Raw genomic sequence first — 19,146 nt, forward strand, 5'->3', positions numbered from 1 at the left:
CCTGGAAGTGATGTAAGTCATTCTCAACACTCTATTTTGGTGTTTCTGTGTTGCATTTAGTCTTGACTTAGATGGTCTTTACGCACTGAATTTAGTTTAGTCTTGACTTAGTAATGGTCTTAATGCATTGAATTTAGTTTAGTCTTGACTTAGATGGTCCTCTTATGTTCCACGTTTCGGACGCTTAGCCTTCTGTGATTCATCCCTGTTACTGATACTTTCATTTCGCTTATCAGTATTGAATCCAGAGCCCGCAACGACACTTGCAGAGAGCACATCAACTTCATTGTTTGCATCAAGAGGTATTTCAGTTGAGTTGTTACAGGTGGAAGAACTCCTGGTGAGACAATCTTAGTAACAGTTATAGCTTGAGTCTTGTCTGTGGAGTTGTAGTCAGACATCTTGACCCTGAACTAATGTGTTTGCCGAATGGTGTCGAATAAATTTTGGGGGCATGCATCTCATGGTAAGAACCAAGTTCTCGATTAGCCTAAAATTTTTGAGGAGGAATAAAGTGAGTTTTAATGAACTGGGAGAGGATTTTCAGTTGATGGCTAGTTACCTCAAAGTTGTTGTCAACTAATTCCGAGGCATGCTTCCATGTCCACTCACGTCCTGCGTCACCAAGTAGGACGAAAAAAGCCTGGCTATTATTGTCGTAGACAGAGATCTTTGCAAGATTCATGCGAATAAAAGAGAACAAAAATCAAATTTGAGAAAGATAAGCAAGAAGCTGTGAGGTTAGAGTTCATACTTTGCTACACCAGCAATGTTAGTGTTGTGTTGCAACACTTGGTTAACATCAACGAAGAAGGGCCTCTGGTGGTCTTAGTTTGACAATCGCTGCAGGCAAAATAATACCATGCAGTGTCACGCTCAAATCATCATTAATGGCTATGCAGTCGGAAAAAGCTTGCTGCAATAGGTAAAAAGCTAGTGATCTACATGGATATGCTTTTTTTTAACAGAGTTATCTTACGCTTTTATTTAACCTTGGCATTCCTGCTTGGTGTAAGCAAAGAGATTTTCCGAATTCTCATTATCTCAGTTCCGGTAACCTCATCTGCAGTAACCAGCTTAGCAATCTTTGTGTTAGAACACTACCTGAGACAATTTAGAAAACAATAGATTTCTCAGTCCAAGAGAGACTGAATTATAATATTACTTGAAATTGACAAACATAACACTGTTTGCTCTACAACTGATAACCAATAGAAGTGATCAATCGTGGGCTGGACACATGAGGATGACACTGAACTGAGAACTAAATTCCTTGTTTTTGGTTAACTCTTAAAAGAATAGACATCAGCGAAAATGTTTCACAAATGGCAACATATATCGTAAAGTCTATTACTTGAACAACAATGTAATTCTCTACTTAGACACCAGAGTCAACCAGAGTATTGATTGATATCAGATCGGAGAAAATGGCGACGTCGATGATAGAGAGGCAGTTCAAGCAAGGCACCAAGATCGTCGGCGTCAGTCGCAACTAGGCCGCTCATGTCAACGCCCTTCCCAAGGTATGCAGATTCTCTCTTTCGAACAGGAACCAGTTATATTCTTAAAGCCGACTTCATCATACTTGGAGAACGGAGGAACGATTGAGATCCCACATCCTCTAGATTCACTTTATCATGAGGTGGAGCTTGCTGTAGTGATCGGAAAGAAGGCTACCCGAGATGTACCCGAGTCAACCGCCATGGATTACGTTGGAGGTAAGTACTGTTTTCCTGTCTAGTGAGAAAAGAGTTTTGCGAGAAAGAAACTGTTAAACTCTGATCAGCAACTCCATAAATCTCGTTGCTTTTGGTTGCGTAAAAATTCAGAAGTATGTATGGTTGTCCTTACTTTGAGATGAAAGCATTCATACCTGTTCATGGATGAGAAGGAGCTCTAAACACAATAAAGGTTTACCGGTGGATTTCATGACAGTTGCTATAGCTTCTTCAGTATAGATTTTTCTATTAGGGTTGATTGAAGATCAGACAGAACACTTTATATAGAAAGAGATATAAGGGGAGATGGAACAAACCCATTTAAGGTACTTTCAAGAGGATAATAGATTGATGAAGCTTAGGTTACTGTAATGGATAAGTGCATAATTTGATCGTGACAACGATGTGAGATAATCGGAGAAGAACACAAAATTACGCTTCAGACTCTTGAGGCATTTTGGGTTTAATGGGCTGTTTAAATTGTTAAAAAAAAAAAAAAACCCAAAATGAAACCAGTTTCGATGACGTGTAAAATGAAGTCTTCTGATTGGTTGATTGTTTAAGAGGACGTGAACAGCTTAGAATTTGATTTTTTATATACTTTCATTCAAAAACAAAAGGAGTTTTTGTACACTCATAAAGTTATAGCACCAAAAAAAGCCGCAATGTAAAAAGAGAAGCCACTAACAAAATGATTGTGTTCCATCATCTAAATGATTTGAGTATAACATTCTCCTGTTTTTATGTAAACACGCCTTGGCTCCGCTTTGTTCTATCATTCTTTAGTCGCTTTCGTAGTCGTCTTCATCTCCAAACGAGAACACAGATGCATCAGCCGCCATAACCTTGAACTCACTACTCTCTGAGCTTGACGCGTTGACCCCAGACCCAGCAGAGTTCTCTCTTGCTTCAGCCTTGCTTCCGTGCACCAGCTGTGATGAGATGACCCTTTGTTACCCGAAATAGACACTTTCTCGAGCCAGACCAGAGGTGCCATCTGTGCTCTGTTTGGATTCTGGGGTTTGGGAAGAGGCAGTCGGGCCAGTTGAGTCTGCTTTGTTATCCGAGAACACATCGTTCTTCCTTATCAGGGTTCTCCGATTCTGTACTGGGTAATGGAACTGGTGTGATAACCTCTACAGGGGAAGAATTAGCTGGCTGGAGTTTCTACAAATGTCTTGGATGCTGTTTCAGAACTAGGGGTTGTTGGGTTAGTATCAGCAAGAACTACTTCGACCATGAATCCAGGTGAAGGTAGCTTCCTCTGTATTGGAACAAAGGCCAAGCACAATTAAAATTACTTTTAAACCAGAATTGATACTAACTGAGAATAAGGATACAAAAGAAAAAGCAAATCCGTCAGACAAGCAAAAAAATAAAAGCAAAGCTAATGGATTTGGATAACGAGTAATTAGCTTCCCAACCAGTAAAAATCTCCTTAGCCGTCGTGAAAATGGATTTCACATATCTCTACAAAATAATTATTTAAACAGACTCACTAGTCAAAAGTAACGCAAAGGACGTTTTTACGAGGGGCTTAACTAGACTTACAATTTGGCTAGGTAGCACAAGCCCATTTCCATCCACACATCGTTTCTGATTGTAGAAGTCCATGTACTCTTCAGCAGTCGGAAAAAACTGAACAAGAAAAAAGAAAATATGATTAGTTCCCTGTTTTTGACTATGTTTCATCCAAATTTTATGATAAATTATCTACCTTCAGATACAGAAAAAGACTACATATCATGAGCCCGGTCCTTGCCATTCCAGCCTTACAGTGAACAGCCACAACATTCTCTATGTCCTCCTTTAACCAGGAATATGCACTTTGGCAAAATGATGTAATCAAATGGATTGGTGGGCAATTATGGTCATCAAAATGGGAAACTGGCCACCTGGAGCGTTAGCGGAATAAAAGATGTTTAAACTGACAAAAGGAAGGAAAATAGTTCACAATTTGGAACAGAAAAAATAAGGCAATACATTCCACCAAGTTTTCAACATGATAACTTGCAGCATTACAACAAATGAGTAATTTATCACCGTATTGATGGCTAACTGATTCATAAGCATCTCGGAGTTGAAATAGCGCAGTGGGTTTCCTTAACTTTTGACTAATTCATTATTACTCAAGGAAGTCAAACGTTGGTCAAATGCAAGGAAAAGAGTGAAGAAAAAAGACGAGGGTATAACATACCTTCCCTTCAAATAGTGATACATCATACAACCTCTCTGAACATAGATTGTAAGCTTTGTATTTTCCCTACAACAAAAAAAAAAGAAAGCAACTTTAACTAAGACACATACAGATTCTTAGAGACACATTAGCTCTTTTTGAGATGTGATCATCACAATGCCAATTAAACAAAAGACTGGTGCTACCTTGTGTCGAGTTTCAAGAAAGTCAATAACTTCTTCCATCTGGTTGCGGTAGCATTGATTGAGGTTTAACACACATTCATTAGCCAGATAACCTTAAGGGGCAAGCATACTAATTGACTCACACCTCAAGGTATCCAAAAAAGCCAGAGCTCATATCAACAGACCAGCAGGAAATCCCATTGCAATAATGTTCTCAGTTATGTAAGTAAGATCCAAATCAAACCCTCTAAAAACCACCACAAAAGAAACAGCATGTCGAGCCTTGTTGACCTGTACTGCCTTGATAGCATTCTTGGACGTATCCACCAAACCTTTCGTAATGGTCCCAATGAAACCAGGTTGTGAAGAAGAAGTTCCTTTCGCAAAGGCTGACTTTTCAGTATCGTTGACATCGGAGAATGGCTGGGAAAGTTTGAAACTTTTGGCCCAGGTTGAGATCCCAGAGGCATATAGCTTCGAAGAATCCAAATTGTGAAAATCGAAGTGAACAACCAAAAATGGAGCTAGGGCTCGAGGATTTCGATTTCTAGAGGAAGAGTGTACTATCAATCGTCAATCGGAGATGATCAAGTCGCCGTCAGATATACACTATTTTGCGTGAAATTTTAATTCTCTTAAGATAGAATTTCAAATCTAATAAAGATGACATAACAAGGATGTTTATCATTTCATAATAGTAACCAAAGATAAAATAACATATGCGGATAGGGGTATAAGTTTGATAATAGATCCCGAAACTCAAATACATAGAAAATGAGAGACGTGGACGTGTGGGAGAAGAGATGATGATGATAAACGTGGACGTGGGAGATGAGATGAGATCACGAGTTCCTCCTACTCATTGCGGTAGTGAACCAGGAGAAAACGACCGTACCTACGTATAAAAGATAGTATTAATACATATTAATATTACAATTTGCTTTTAACTTGATAGATAAATTTATTTACCTTGTGCTGCACCGGTACATCCTGCGGCAGTAAGTCGGAGCTGGGGGAATGGCAGGGCGTGACTGGGTGACACGGATAGTGTGCCCGCGATGGCTGTGTTGGAAAGTGTGCGTGTCGTGTAACCCATTCGTGTAATTGTAAAAGCGTGGACAGTAGAATAGGTACAGGCCGATGACCCCATGGTGTGGAGGCTGTCAAGGTTCGTCTACGCCTGAGAATCCTGTAGATCTCCGGGCCAGTGAGCCAGCGGGTCAAGGATTCCTGGATGATGAGTCCAACCCTAGCTGCAAATAAGCAGGCCCACAAGCAAAAAATAGAGGATTAAAATTTCATACAGAATCGGCCTTGTATTTAGCTGGCCCACAAGCAAGTTTGGGGACAATCTGTTGACGTCATATCACGTTTTCCGCATGAGGGGGAGAGAGATGAACGGGAACCGAGAAGAGAAGAAGCAGACGAAACCAGAATCAGACTACGGTGACGGACGGAGAATAAAATAAACAGTGTGAACATAGGAGAGACAAAAAAAATGTGGAGATCGCAAGAGAGAGAAAGAGATGGAAAGAAGAAGCAGAGGAGACTAGAATCAGACTACGGTGACGGACGGAGAATAAAAAAAACTGTGATCAGAGGAGAGAAAAAAAAAAAGTGAGTACGCACGATGATTGCTGTGGTTAGTTTGAAGATTTCGGATCCCCGGCATCCTGTTTTCCCTTGCAATCTCTGCGTTTACAGCATTTAGCTCTTGATCCATATTTGTGAATATTTTGTTCTCCTTCTTTATATATAATAATCAAAAAGTAGTTTAGGCCGTCACAGATATTACCTTTTGTGTGCGTGTGTGTGACTGACGATCTCAACAAATTACGAAATTGCCATCTTGTTTGCCACGTGGATCAATAAGCGATGGTGTACGAGAGAATCAAATCAACTTACGAAATTGCCATCTTGTTTTCATTATTTTTATTTTTAATCTCCACTTGAATGGGACAAAACTACAATATTAAAATGTCATCTGAGAAAGGAAAAAAACTGTATTTTCCCGAAATAGGTATAAACCCCTTTTGGGTGATGTGATTCTAAGAGCACCCACATCAATAAACCCTTTTTTGGGATTCATCCTTTTAATTTTTTATTATTAAATTTTTTTTTTTCTTTTTGATTTTAAAAAAAGAAAAAGAAAAAACTAGATCAATCGTGGACCGCCACGACACGTGAGGTCCGCGCTACAGTGATGAATTTTAGGAGAGAGAAGTTCAGCCCAGAGAGCTTTATGAGAGAAGGTTCATGTTATTGAATTATTTTATTTTATTTTTTCTTGATTTCTGTACGAACTCCCCTCCATAAATCCTCATCACGGGTGCTCTATCAAATGTTGCTTTTCAGTTTAAATAATAAAAGTTCGTTTTGTTTGCCCAATTTAACTATTTTAATGTGTGACATCACCAAAGTCACTTAATTCCTTTCTTCCTCTATAACCATTTTCTTATCATATCACCCAAATTTTGATCCGGGAAACCAAATTTAATTACTAAAATTAAAACCTTCATTTTCATGGTGGCTGTTGAAAATAATTAGAAACAAAACAACAAAATTAAAAATAAACATCCTATAGTCCCTTGAGTTGGCTGACCTCAACAATGGTCCGAAGCAGACAGGGTTTACATGAACAGATGAAAAAGGTGGTACTAAAATAAAAGACTAATTAAGAACAATCAACTCCATCCCCTACAAGAAAACAACAAGGATTCTAAGGGAAAAAAATCGTCAGAATTTCGTCGGAATATCGATACTCCGACGACATACCGACGAAACAAGTCCTCGAAAATAATTCCTCGGAATTTCTTCTTTCCTCGGAAATCCCTCGGAATTTTCCGACGGAATTCCGAGGAATCAAATTTCCGAGGAAATTCCGAGGATCACTAGTTTGTCGGAAATCTCCTCGGAATATACCGAGGGAGAACTTCGTCGGGATATTTCCTCGGAAGTTCATCGACCGATGCGTTTTTGGACATATATACATCGATCGATCGGAATATACCGAGGGACATGTGTCCCTCGGTATATTCCGAACGTTTTTTTATAAATAGATCGATCGATGGATTTATGTACAAAAACGCATCGATCGATCGAATAAAAAATATAATTAATTTCCTCGGAATGTAAAAAATATTAATTTTTTTAAAAAAATAAAATTTTTGAAATTTAAATTCTAAAATATAAAATTAAAATTAAAATTGAAATCATATTAATTAATATTCAAAGTTTCACAAATAAAAATAAAACATTCCGAGTTTTTGGAAAAAAAAACTACGGGTCTGCCACGTCCGGGAATACCTCGTTCGGGTACATCCTCTGCATCATCTCCATCATTTGCTGGTTCAGCCTCCTCTGTGCCTCATAGCCCGCCTGTTGAGCCGCCATCTGGGTCTCCAACAAAGATATGCGATCATCCTTGTCCTTCAACTGAGCCGTAAGTACTTCTGGATCAACAAAGGGTGGTGGTGCAGAAGAAGGAGGAACCGACCGGGTGCGACGACCCAAACCGACCAAACGTCCCTTCTTCTTTGGAACCGACTGAATAGAAAATAGCCAAATTTACAAATTTAAACCAAGAAATAAATGAATTGAACTTATGGATTCAACGATTTCGTTGATTCGAAACCGGGACAAGTTGGTCGAAGCCGTCGAAGCGTCATCCTTGGTTTGAAGCTGAGACACTTCGTCTAACACCTGAGTTTTGACCAGGTCGACCACGTCCCTCACAAGACCGTCATCAATCTGGCCGGTCTTCTTGTTGGTATACGCCCTCCTCATTAGGGCGAGATCATCAACCGGCTCGCCATCATTTTCTTCCGCCTTGAAAAAAACATAAATTAAAGAAACATTAGAAATTAGAAGAAATGCACAATAAATTAAAATTCTGAAACTCAAATAATTGAAGAAAAAGCGGTTGAACTTACCATGCGATCTCCCAGAGTGACAATAGATTGAGCACCCAAGTTATGCTTGTAGATGCCCTTCCCTTTACGGTCGCTCCTACGGTTGGTGGAGTTGGTGGAAGAAGTTTCTTTCGTCTCTTCCTTATCCCAATGCGCACACAACTCCTTCCAGACCATGTCGTTCATCGACTTTGAGACCTTTTAATAAAAAAAAAAGAAAATAGTTTAATAAATTAAAAAATAGTTTAATAAATTAAAAAAAATTGTTTAATAAATTAAATCGAACCTTATTGATTTTCACTTCTTCTTCCACTCGTGGATCTGCTTCCCATAGTTGTCCATAACTTTATGGAAGAAGTGGTGATAGATAAAGAGCGTCTCATCGGAATTCCAGTTGAACTCTTGCTGGAAAAAAAACACAATTAGTAGAAAATTTATATTAAAGATTAAAAATATAAGTAAAAAATTAGAATACTTACCGCAAACTGACGAAACCACAGAACCTGCTTGTCGGTAGGGAAGTGAGTGAAAGTCGGATGTCCCCTGTCGAGGGCCGAGTACATCATACGGTTGATCCATGCGCTGATCCCGTTCCCGGATCGGTTGAACCTAATAAAAAGAACAAACGGTTAATAATGAATCCAAATTTAAAGAAAAAAATGTTTAATTACCATGTTTGACCCCGTCCATGTGGATACGGAGTGAGATACGAAAGATGGTCACGACCGGGCTGTTGAACCAACTCCACAACACTCATCACTCCCGGAGGACCCGGAGGAACAGGAGCGGATGCAGCAGCGGGAGCGAGAGGAGCATGAGCGGGTGCAGCAGAGGGAGATGTATGGTTGGAGCTGTGGGGCGAAGGGGAATCCTGAAAATGGCTGGAATCCCGAGACTGGCTCGCCGTACCACCACGACCACGACGCTGTCGAGGCCGGGTCTGATCATCATGAGACCTGTAAATTAAATAAATATATTTAATAAATACAGAAATATATAAATTATTATTTTTTTTAAAAAAAATCCCAAATAATTTAATCACAAAAAAAGAATTATATATATTTAAAAATATTTAATAAATATATAAAAATAGTTCTAATAAACAAAAAATAGTTTTAATAAATAAAAAATAGTTTAATAATTACAAAAAATAGTTTTAATAATATATATATATATATTAAAAATATTTTTAAATCCCAAATAATAGTTTTTAATCACAAAAAAAGTTTTATAGATATTTAAAATGTTTTGTAAAATCTAAAAAATCGAATTTATATAGAAAAATCGTTTTGTAAAATACAAAAATCGATTTTATATACAAAAATCGATTTTATAAATACAAAAAAATAAAAAAATTCTAAATCAATTCAACAAAACAAATTATTCAACCAAATCACAATTCTAAACCTATTATACAACCAAATCACAATCCTAACCAATCACCTTAACAAAAATCTATACAAACTACACAAAAACCTAACAAATAGAACCTAAGAGAGTGGGATAGGGTCCTTACATGATTTGTGTAAGACAAGGGGGAGGTCGCCGGAGATATCGTCGGATTTCAGGGGGAAATCGCCGGAGAGAAGAGAGGAGTCGCGCAGAGGAAGAAGAGAGAAATGGGGAAGAAGAAGGGGCTCGTGGTTATAAAACCTAGGGTCCGACGGACATTATCCGTCGGAATTCCGTCAGAATTCTAAATTCAATTTTCGCGAAATATTTACCCGGTAAAATGAAAATATTCCGAGGAAATTCCGACGGATAGTAAAATATCCGTCGGAATTTCCTCGGAATATTCCGAGGAAATACCGAGGAACTAGTGTTTGGGGTTTCAACACATCAATTTTTTTTTGCCGTATTTCATTTCTTATACAATTGTAATGCATACCATTGATGATTCTTTATATAGATGAGCATAAACCATGAAATAAAAAATTTCAAAACTAATTGAAAGTATTCCCTTTACCGTTCATTAAAAGGTATAAGTGTTTCTCTTATGTTGTGGGATTTCGTTCATACAATCGGAAAAATGTTAATTATACGGTAAGGAACAAATTTTTGACTTCATAATGAACGTAAGACACTTAATAAGGGTTATATAGGCGTTATTCAAACCGCAAAACGTTGTTTTCAGTTTAAAAACCCTATTTCCTCGGAATTTCCTCGGATTATTCCGAGGGAATTCCGAGGAAACCCTCTTCTTCCTCGGAATTCCTTCGCAATATTCCGAGGAACTAGTGTTTGGGGTTTCAATACGTCAATTTTTTTTTTATAAACGGATCGATCGATGTATATATATATCCAAAAACGCATCGATCGATCACTAAAATGGACCAAAGCGTAACAATGTGATCGATCGATTAGATTATCCCATCGATCGATCGAGAATCTCAAGCCTTCCTCAGAATGTCCTCGGAAAATCTCGTACGTTTTTTATAAACGGATCGATCGATGTATATATATCCAAAAACGCATCGATCGATCACTAAGATGGACCAAAGCGTAACAATGTGATCGATCGATTACATTATCCCATCGATCGATCGAGAATCTCAAGCCTTCCTCGGAATGTCCTCAGAAAATCTCGTACGTTTTTTTATAAACGGATCGATCGATGTATATATATCCAAAAACGCATCGATCGATCACTAAGATGGACCAAAGCGTAACAATGTGATCGATCGATTAGATTATCCCATCGATCGATCGAACAAAATCTCGGGAGCCTTTTTATAAACGCATCTATCGATCCGTATTTGTACACAAACGCATCGATCGATGCGTGTGCGGGAAACATAATTATAAGGCAAAACCCAAACTTTTTGGATCAAAACCTCATAACTCTCAACCCCTCCGATTTCCCCTATAATTCCCCCCCCCCCCATTTTCTCTCTATAATCATCCGATTTGAACAATTTTGGGCTCTATTCCCCTTGATTTTTCGAGCTCTACCTGATTCCTACACTCGTTTTCACCCTAAGACAGGTATACTCCGCGAATCTCCACATTCTGAAATCGTGTTCTTGAGCAATTTTTTGGGTTTTGTGAATTTCTTATTTCTGTGTTGATTCCTTGATCAAATATGCATGAAACAGATGTTTAAACATGGAATAGAACACAATTGTCTGTGATCAAGGAGTTTGGAACATGATTTGAGATGATTTAGGGATTGAGAATTTTTTTCAATTTGTTTTTTTTATCACAACTCGATTTCGCCTTTCATTTTCATGTTGCTTTGAGTTCTTAATTGATTATAACCATGTTGAGAGCAATGATTCTATTTTGTAGAGAATGAAGCGCACGAAAACATCAGCAAAGAAGAACACACAAGAAGAGGGTTCGTCTCAGCGAGAGAAGCAAAGGCCAAAGAAGTGGGATAAGTCTGATACCACCCACTACAACAACATGAAGAAGGTAGACGTTCCGGCTACACAACTAGCATGTCCTGAGACGATGACAATATTGGGAATCAAATCAGACATTGAAGGGCTGTTCCAGAACATGGGTCTAGGCCAACTATGCAACCTCAACGAACCCACTTATCCGGAGTTGGTACGCCAGTTCATAGCATCCGCATACGTCAGCCGTCCCGATGATAGCCATCAGAAGGTTTTCTGGCATTCGTAGTGCAGAAAGTATACTTTGAGGTATCTTTCACAGACCTCTGCGGACTATTTGGATTGAGTGCAGGGGAGAGGACATCTGGTCTTTATTGGACTTCAGAGCTGTTGAACTTCTGGGAAACGATTGGCACAGGGGTTTATAGATCTTCTCAGGCAAAGGAGTCACTTATCCGGAGCCCAGTACTGAGATATGCCACACGCCTCATTGGCTCATTGCTATACGGGACAACCACAGCCGCATCAGTCACGCAATGGGAGTTGTGCCTCCTGTACCAAGGTGTGAGGCATTTGCTACCGGCATTTGGAAATCTACATTCCCACCTGCACTGCCTTCAACATGGGAGCGGTGCTGGCCGCAAACTTAGCAGGATACAAGGGGAAAGTAACCAAATCAAGAGCAATGCATGTGGATTTGGTGCAGTGATTACTCGGATCCTTACACATGTGGGTGTAGACTGCGAGAACCATCAGGTAGCACTGGACAGATCGAACAACATTGCTTGGAACTACCTGGATGTCATTTCTCTAGTAAGTAAGGAGTTCATAGCTGGTCCCCACTCGAGGATCGATCGGGATGGTCCTTACGTCTACGTATTCCAGGACCGAGCGAAGAAAACACTCTACTGCCACCTGCCTCAGATCGGCCTGACTGCTCTACTTTCAGAGGCTGCAGTTGAGTTCCTACCCCCTGCTACCACACTAGTAGACAAGCCATTCTTCTTCACGCCAAAATATCAGACCAAAGGCAAGGCCGTGGTTGATGAAGAAGGAGAAGATGAGGCTGCACAAGCCATTCCAGATGATTCACAACCCCATCAGCTACTCCCATCAGACTCCAGCCAGTACAAGCTGCAAGAGCTTCCACCGAATGCCACTTCGCGCCAGCAACAACATTGGAGAGATCAGAGCATAAAGACAAACAACGACATGCTACACAAGATCTGGGTTGCCATTTCACGTATCAGGCCGTGTCGTTGCCAAAAGGATGATTTAGTTCATCGGGACAACTCTCCATCCAGCTCTGGTTCGGGTTCGAGTGGTACACACAGGGTAAGAAAGAGGTCCAAGAGACCCAGAGATGCAGGAACATCTGGAGCAGGAGACGAGGAGTAGGAGCTATCACCGGCCAGTATTGCCATTTGATTTCCGACCGCGCTATTTTATTTTCTTTTCTATTCTAACGTTTCATGGTCTTATTTTCTGTTAATTTTGAACTTAGTTTTTTTTTTTTTTTCTTAATTATGAGTTCGTATTTTTTTTACATGGTTTCTTCGTTTTATTCGGTTGTGTTTTGAGTAGTTTTTAATTCGTATTCAGCTTTGCCTTGTTAGATAAACCAAATAACTAATATCCGAGGAAAGAGGTTATATCAAGTCTTCCTCGGAATTTCCTCGGTATTTCTTAAAAAAAAAAAAAAATCAATGGTAGTCTGTTTCCGAGTCATCATCACCAGATGAATCTGAATCTGGATCTTGGTGAAACTCTCCAATCACTGGTTCATCCTCTACGTGAACGACGGCTTCCTCTCCAAAGTCGGTTAAATCGACTACAAGGCCAACTCCAGCTAAATCTTCTGCTGCACTTAAGTTGCCGGATGTGCTTGGTTGTAGTGGGTCTTCCAGCTCAGAACTTCCCTGAACTCGGCCTCTCGGGTTGAGTCTTGTAACAGTAACCCATGGATCATCTCTGTTCCTTACCCGGGGGTACTTGATATAACAAACCTGTAACATTTAGAAAAATTATAAATTAATACACATGATGATGAATCATTCTGAATAATTAACATTTAATTACCTGATCGGCCTGAGAAGCAAGAATGAAAGGATCATAATATTGCAGCTTTCGCCTCGAATTTACTGATGTAACACCAAATGCATCTGTTCTCACACCTCGATCTGGAGTGTTGTCGTGCCAATCACAATAGAAAACAGTACAGCGCAATCCAACCATGCCCAAATACTTGATTTCCAAAATCTCATGTATGTGTCCGTAGTATACATCATCTCCTGATGCAGAACAAACGCCAGCATCATAAGTCGTACTCGAACGTCTCCTCTTCTGAGTTGTGAATGCATATCCTCGAGTACAAAATCTCGGATATGACTTCACAACAAAGTTTGGTCCAACGACCATCTCACGTATCCAATCGTCAAATGTTTCACCTCTGGCCAAACCAGCAGACACATATTAATAGCACATATATATATTATATCAATAAATGTGAATTAGTATAAATGTGTAGTGATAAAATATATTTTAATTTGTTTAAAGCACTCACATAAGTAAACATCCATCCAGTAAATTCTCTCTGCTTCATTTCTTCTAGTTCGTCCTCTGTGGCGTATCTATACTCGAACCGCTTTTCTGCCATGAAAATCCTGTATATAATGACAATAATGTAATTAATTAAGATTTAAAATAAAAATTTGTAAGCTCATTTATTTACCTCTCATATTGAAGAACGTCTTCGCAGTTGGTGAGCAAATATGTTTGCAAATGACTGCGCTCCTGCTCAGTAAGTCGACGGTCTTTTTGGTTTTCCGCTAAGTCGTCCAACGTCTGTGAAAATGTCTGGAACCGTAACATGATATGTTGCCCGTTTGCCTCTATCATCATGCCGAGCAGGTCTTCTGTTTTTGGTCTGAACTTCTGCTGGAAAGTAGTACTCGGCAAAGTTTGAAGTTTCTTCATTGATCATCTGTGCGACTATAGAACCTTCCACCCTACTTAAATTTTTCACCATCTTCTTCAAATGGAACATATACCGCTCATACAGATACATCCATCTATACTGCACAGGACCACCAAGTTCCAATTCTCTTGCCAGGTGAATAACAAGATGCTCCATAACATCAAAAAATGAGGGAGGAAATATCTTCTCAAGGTTGCACTGAATCACGGCTATGTTAGTCTTCAAATTTTCAATACCTTCAAGAGTCACTGATCTCGTGCATAAATCGCGGAAGAAACCACTTATCCCTGCAATTGCTTCATGAACATTTCGTGCTAATAGTTTCTTGAAGGCGAACGGAAGGAGGCACTGCATCATTACATGGCAATCGTGGCTTTTCAAGCCATTAAACTTTCCTTCCTTTCTGTCGATACAGTTACGTAAATTTGATGCGTAACCGTCTGGAAATTCCACATCGTTTGAAATCCAATCAAAGAACGCATATTTTCCCTCTGCATCAAGTCGGTATATGGGAAAAGGAGCCCTACCATTCTCATCAACATGAAGTTCTGAACGAGCACATATATCGACTAAATCCAGTCTTGACTTCAAATTATCCTTTGTTTTACCTTGAACATTAAGGATCGTGTTCATGAGATTGTCAAAAAAGTTCTTCTCAATATGCATGACATCTAAATTATGCCTAGCAGATGATCCTCCCAGTATGGCAGATCCCAGAAAATACTTTTTTGTGCCAGTTATGTAGTTCTCCAACAGCATCTACCGGAAAACGCTCATGTCCACCGACGTCTGGCGTCCTTTCTGCACCAAAATCTCTTAGTTGTATCTTCAAATCTTTCCCACAAATTTCCGGAGGTGGACTGTCAAACACCCTCTTGTTCTTCATAAACAAATTCATACTCCTACGATATGGATGATCAGGTGGTAGGAATCTCCTGTGACAGTCAAACCAACACGTTTTCCTTCCGTGTTTTAGTTGGAAAGCATCAGTGTTATCTTGACAATATGGACATGATAGCCTTCCATGCGTTGTCCATCCAGACAACATACCATATGCTGGAAAATCACTTATTGTCCACATTAGTACTGCCCGCATTTGAAAGTTTTCTTTACACGAAACATCGTATGTTTCAGCACCTTGAGCACATAGTTGTTGCAACTCATATATTAGTGGCTGAAGAAACACATCAAGTGATCTCTTAGGATGCTCTGGTCCGGGAACGAGAATCGAGAGAAACAAAAACTCTCGTCGCAAGCACAAGTTTGGGGGTAGGTTGTATGGTGTAAGAATGACGGGCCATAGAGAATACTGTCTTCCACTCTTGCCAAACGGACTGAAACCATCAGTACATAATCCAAGGTAGACATTTCTTCTCTCATACGCAAAGTCGGGATACTTTGATTGGAAATGCTTCCACGCTTTTGCATCTGAAGGATGTCTGATCTCACCATCTGTTGAGTGCTCCGCATGCCATCTCATTGGTTGCGCTGTGCGTTCAGACAGATACAACCTCTGCAACCTTTCCGTCAAAGGTAAATACCACATCCTTTTATATGGCACTGGAACTCTTCCACTCTTATCTTTATAACGAGGCTTTCCACAAAATTTGCATGTAACCCGCTGTTCATCCGCCCTCCAATAAATCATGCAGTTGTCGCTGCATACATCTATTACCTGATACGATTAACCAAGACCAGCTACGAGTTTCTGAACCTCGTAGTATGAACCAGGAGCTACATTATCCTCGGGTAGAATACCTTTTACAAAATCAGCAATCGCATCCACACAGTCTTCAGCCAAATTATAATCCGTTTTAATGCCCATCAATCTTGTAGCAGATGATAAAGCTGAATGACCATCTCTGCAACCTTCGTACAATGGTTGTTTTCCAGCATCCAACATATCATAAAATCTCCTAGCTTCTGCATTGGGTAAATCTTCCCCTCTAAAATGATCATTTACCATCTGCTCAGTACCTACACCATAATCTACATCCGTTCTAATTGGTTCTTCTAATCTAACCACTGACTGAGGTTCGCTAGTACTACCATGTTCATAATCAGTTTCCCCATGATGATACCAAATTTTGTAACTTCGTGTAAACCCACTCAAATATAGATGAGTCCAAACATCCCACTCTTTAATAACCTTTCTATTTTTACAATTAGAGCAAGGACATCTTAACATACCTGTTTTTGCTTCCGGTTGTCGGTGAACTAACCCCATGAATTTGGTTATACCTCGTTGGTATTCTTCCGTAAGCAATCTCATGTTCGGATCCAAATGAGGTCGATCGATCCAAGAACGAAAATAATTTGAAGAAGACATATTTTTTATGAATCAAATTCGTGTGTAAATAGAGTAAGAGGGAGGATGGAGATATGGAGTGAATGAAGAGGAAGAAGAGTGCTTGTATTTATAGTTTAAATTCTGCCGACAGACCGAGGAAATTCCGACGGAATTCCGACGGAAAAGGCTAGTTCGTCGGAATTTCCTCGGAATTTTGTAAAATCTCCCAACGGCTCTCCAACGGCTATAATATTTCCTCGGAATTCATCGGTTTTTTCCGAGGAACACATTTTTCCTCGGAATTTCCTCGGAATTCCGTCGGTATATTCCGAGGAAATTCCGACGAAACTCAATTTTGTGCTTCCTCGGAATTTCCTCGGAATTTCCTCGGAAATTCCTCGGGATATTCCGAGGATTTCATTTTCCGTCGGAATGTCTGTCAGAATACCGATGTTTTCTTGTAATGATCAGAAAGAAAAAAAAACTGTTTTGTTAACCAAACAGAAAGAACTTAATCTTCTTGTTTAAAGGAGATGACACAATAAAACAAAATGATACTAATAATCTCGTTCTTTCCTTTTGCCTCGTCTTGCACGTTGTTGGATCTTCACCAATGTCGGAAAATAAGAGCACACGAGTTGCATACTAGTGTATTCTCCAGTTTTTTCTCGGTGGTATCTATCCTCTCCGAGATCCAATGTTTTGTAATATCCATTCTCCCCAATTAGGTAAGCTGTATTGTGGATATATTCTTTGTCTTTATCGAAAATCAGGGCGAGTTTTTGTTCCTCGTCAATGATGAAACTCCCACCGGAAAAATCAAACTGATGAAGACCAAAGAATGGTTCAATATCCACTGATAAAAACACCTTTCTCCATGACACTGCATTAGGCTCGATTCTATTTGTAACCCATATCTCTACTAGACACGATGAATCCCCCTGATATAACACTGCAAGCTGCTCTTCTCTAACACTAGACAGGGCCACAGTTTCCTCAGCATGAGAGTGAAACGGCATAGGCAGACGCGGTCCAAATCTCTCTCTTGTAAAATAAAAACAAAGCAGAAACGTCTCTTGGTCTGTTACGTCTATTTCTCCTTCTCCGTCCCATTCCATTTTTTCTTTAGCAAAAAAGTAAGCACTTCCCTTCAAAGACAATCCACGATGATAATAATCCATCTCCCAGTCAGCATTGACATCAAGATCCCTCCATGAGTTAGACTTTAAATCGTAGATCTCACATACAACATAAGGGTTTCTGAATGTCGCGTAATCATCCAAAAACCTCAATATTTTTTGGTTCTTGTTTACGTCGTAACCGAGAGCATATATGTCGCGTTTGTGGAAAGCTATCCTGGGTTTGATCCGCCTAGTTTGTCCCAAGTACGGGTTCCAAACCACGAGCCTACGCTTGTCTTTGGTCGAGCATAAGAGTAACCCGTTGCAGTGAAAAACTTTTGATATCTCGGGATCTGAATTATTTAGGCTAGTAAGCTTACCTTCTTTAACATATGGAGCAACGTCCAAGTCGTCCTTATGGTTGAGGCTACCATGGAAATCGACGCTCATTAACCAAAGCCTAAACTGAGACCTCATGATTATCAGCCTTGACAACCCTTTAACAAAGTGTTTTGCAAAGTCGGGATCCCTAGATAAAGTGTTCCACCGTTTGCATGTAGAGCGCACCTTTCTCATAGATGTCATCAGTGGAACCCTCGATAGTACATTCTCTACCAAATCCTGTGGAAGATCAGAGATCATCGTCATCTTTTCAAGTTCCAACGAAGGAAGGCTGTAATAATTTGCGTGTGACGGCTTTTCTTTTTTTCCTCCCTCACTCTCTTTTTAATAGGTAAAAGAGGCTAGGTTAACCTTTGCCCAAAAAAATACAAAAAATCTTAACATTTTACAAAAAAATTTATCAGAAAAATGAAATATATATATATATACATATTGATTCAAATAGAGGAATAATACATATATGTGTTTTCCAAAACATGAAGATTGCAGTAAGAAAGCTCAGAAAAAAAAAAGCTTTTTCAAATTTTATTTTATGTATTGCACGTAATGTTACCTTTTATTTTAGATATGCATTTAATTGTATTTGTATTATTTTATGTGTAATACTATGTTTTATATAAATAAAATAGTTGTTAAAAAAATTTGTGTTTTCCAAAAAAAATTATTTAACCGGCGATTGAACCGGATGGGAGGATGCAAGATTAAATATTAAAAAAAAAATGTTTTTGTAAATGCTTAATTAAGCCTCTAATACGCGTTCCTTTAACTACAATGTTATAAACACGATTTTGTTAATCTACTAACATGGCAAGCTTAATAATTCTCAGGTAAGAGGACCCAGAACAGGTTGATTTCACTTTTGTGCCTCTCTACGTTTTGGATTGCGCTGCATACTGATAATTTTCGGATGCTGTTGTGATCACCAATGCAAATATGAACGAGAATAAGCATGAATAAGTAATATAGTCCAGATTGATAGTTGACTTGAGTCATTGGTGAAGAAGGCACACTTTCTTTCTTGACCAAAA

The 19,146-nt window shown here is 39.3% G+C and overlaps 1 protein-coding gene and 1 pseudogene across 1 annotated transcript; both read right to left on the reverse strand.

Moving 5' to 3' along the window:
• Nucleotides 1-545: 545 nt before the first annotated feature.
• Nucleotides 546-5,175, reverse strand: LOC106389267 (annotated as a pseudogene).
• Nucleotides 5,176-17,152: 11,977 nt separating this feature from the next.
• LOC106412461 (F-box/kelch-repeat protein At3g16740-like) lies at nt 17,153-18,467 on the reverse strand. Its single transcript, XM_013853377.3, has one exon. The coding sequence runs from the start codon at nt 18,362-18,364 to the stop codon at nt 17,153-17,155; it is 1,212 nt and encodes a 403-aa protein (XP_013708831.1). The 5' UTR covers nt 18,365-18,467.
• Between the last annotated feature and the right edge of the window lie 679 nt (nt 18,468-19,146).

Source organism: Brassica napus, chromosome C3 (assembly GCF_020379485.1).
Source record: "Brassica napus cultivar Da-Ae chromosome C3, Da-Ae, whole genome shotgun sequence".
NCBI lineage: Eukaryota > Viridiplantae > Streptophyta > Magnoliopsida > Brassicales > Brassicaceae > Brassica > Brassica napus.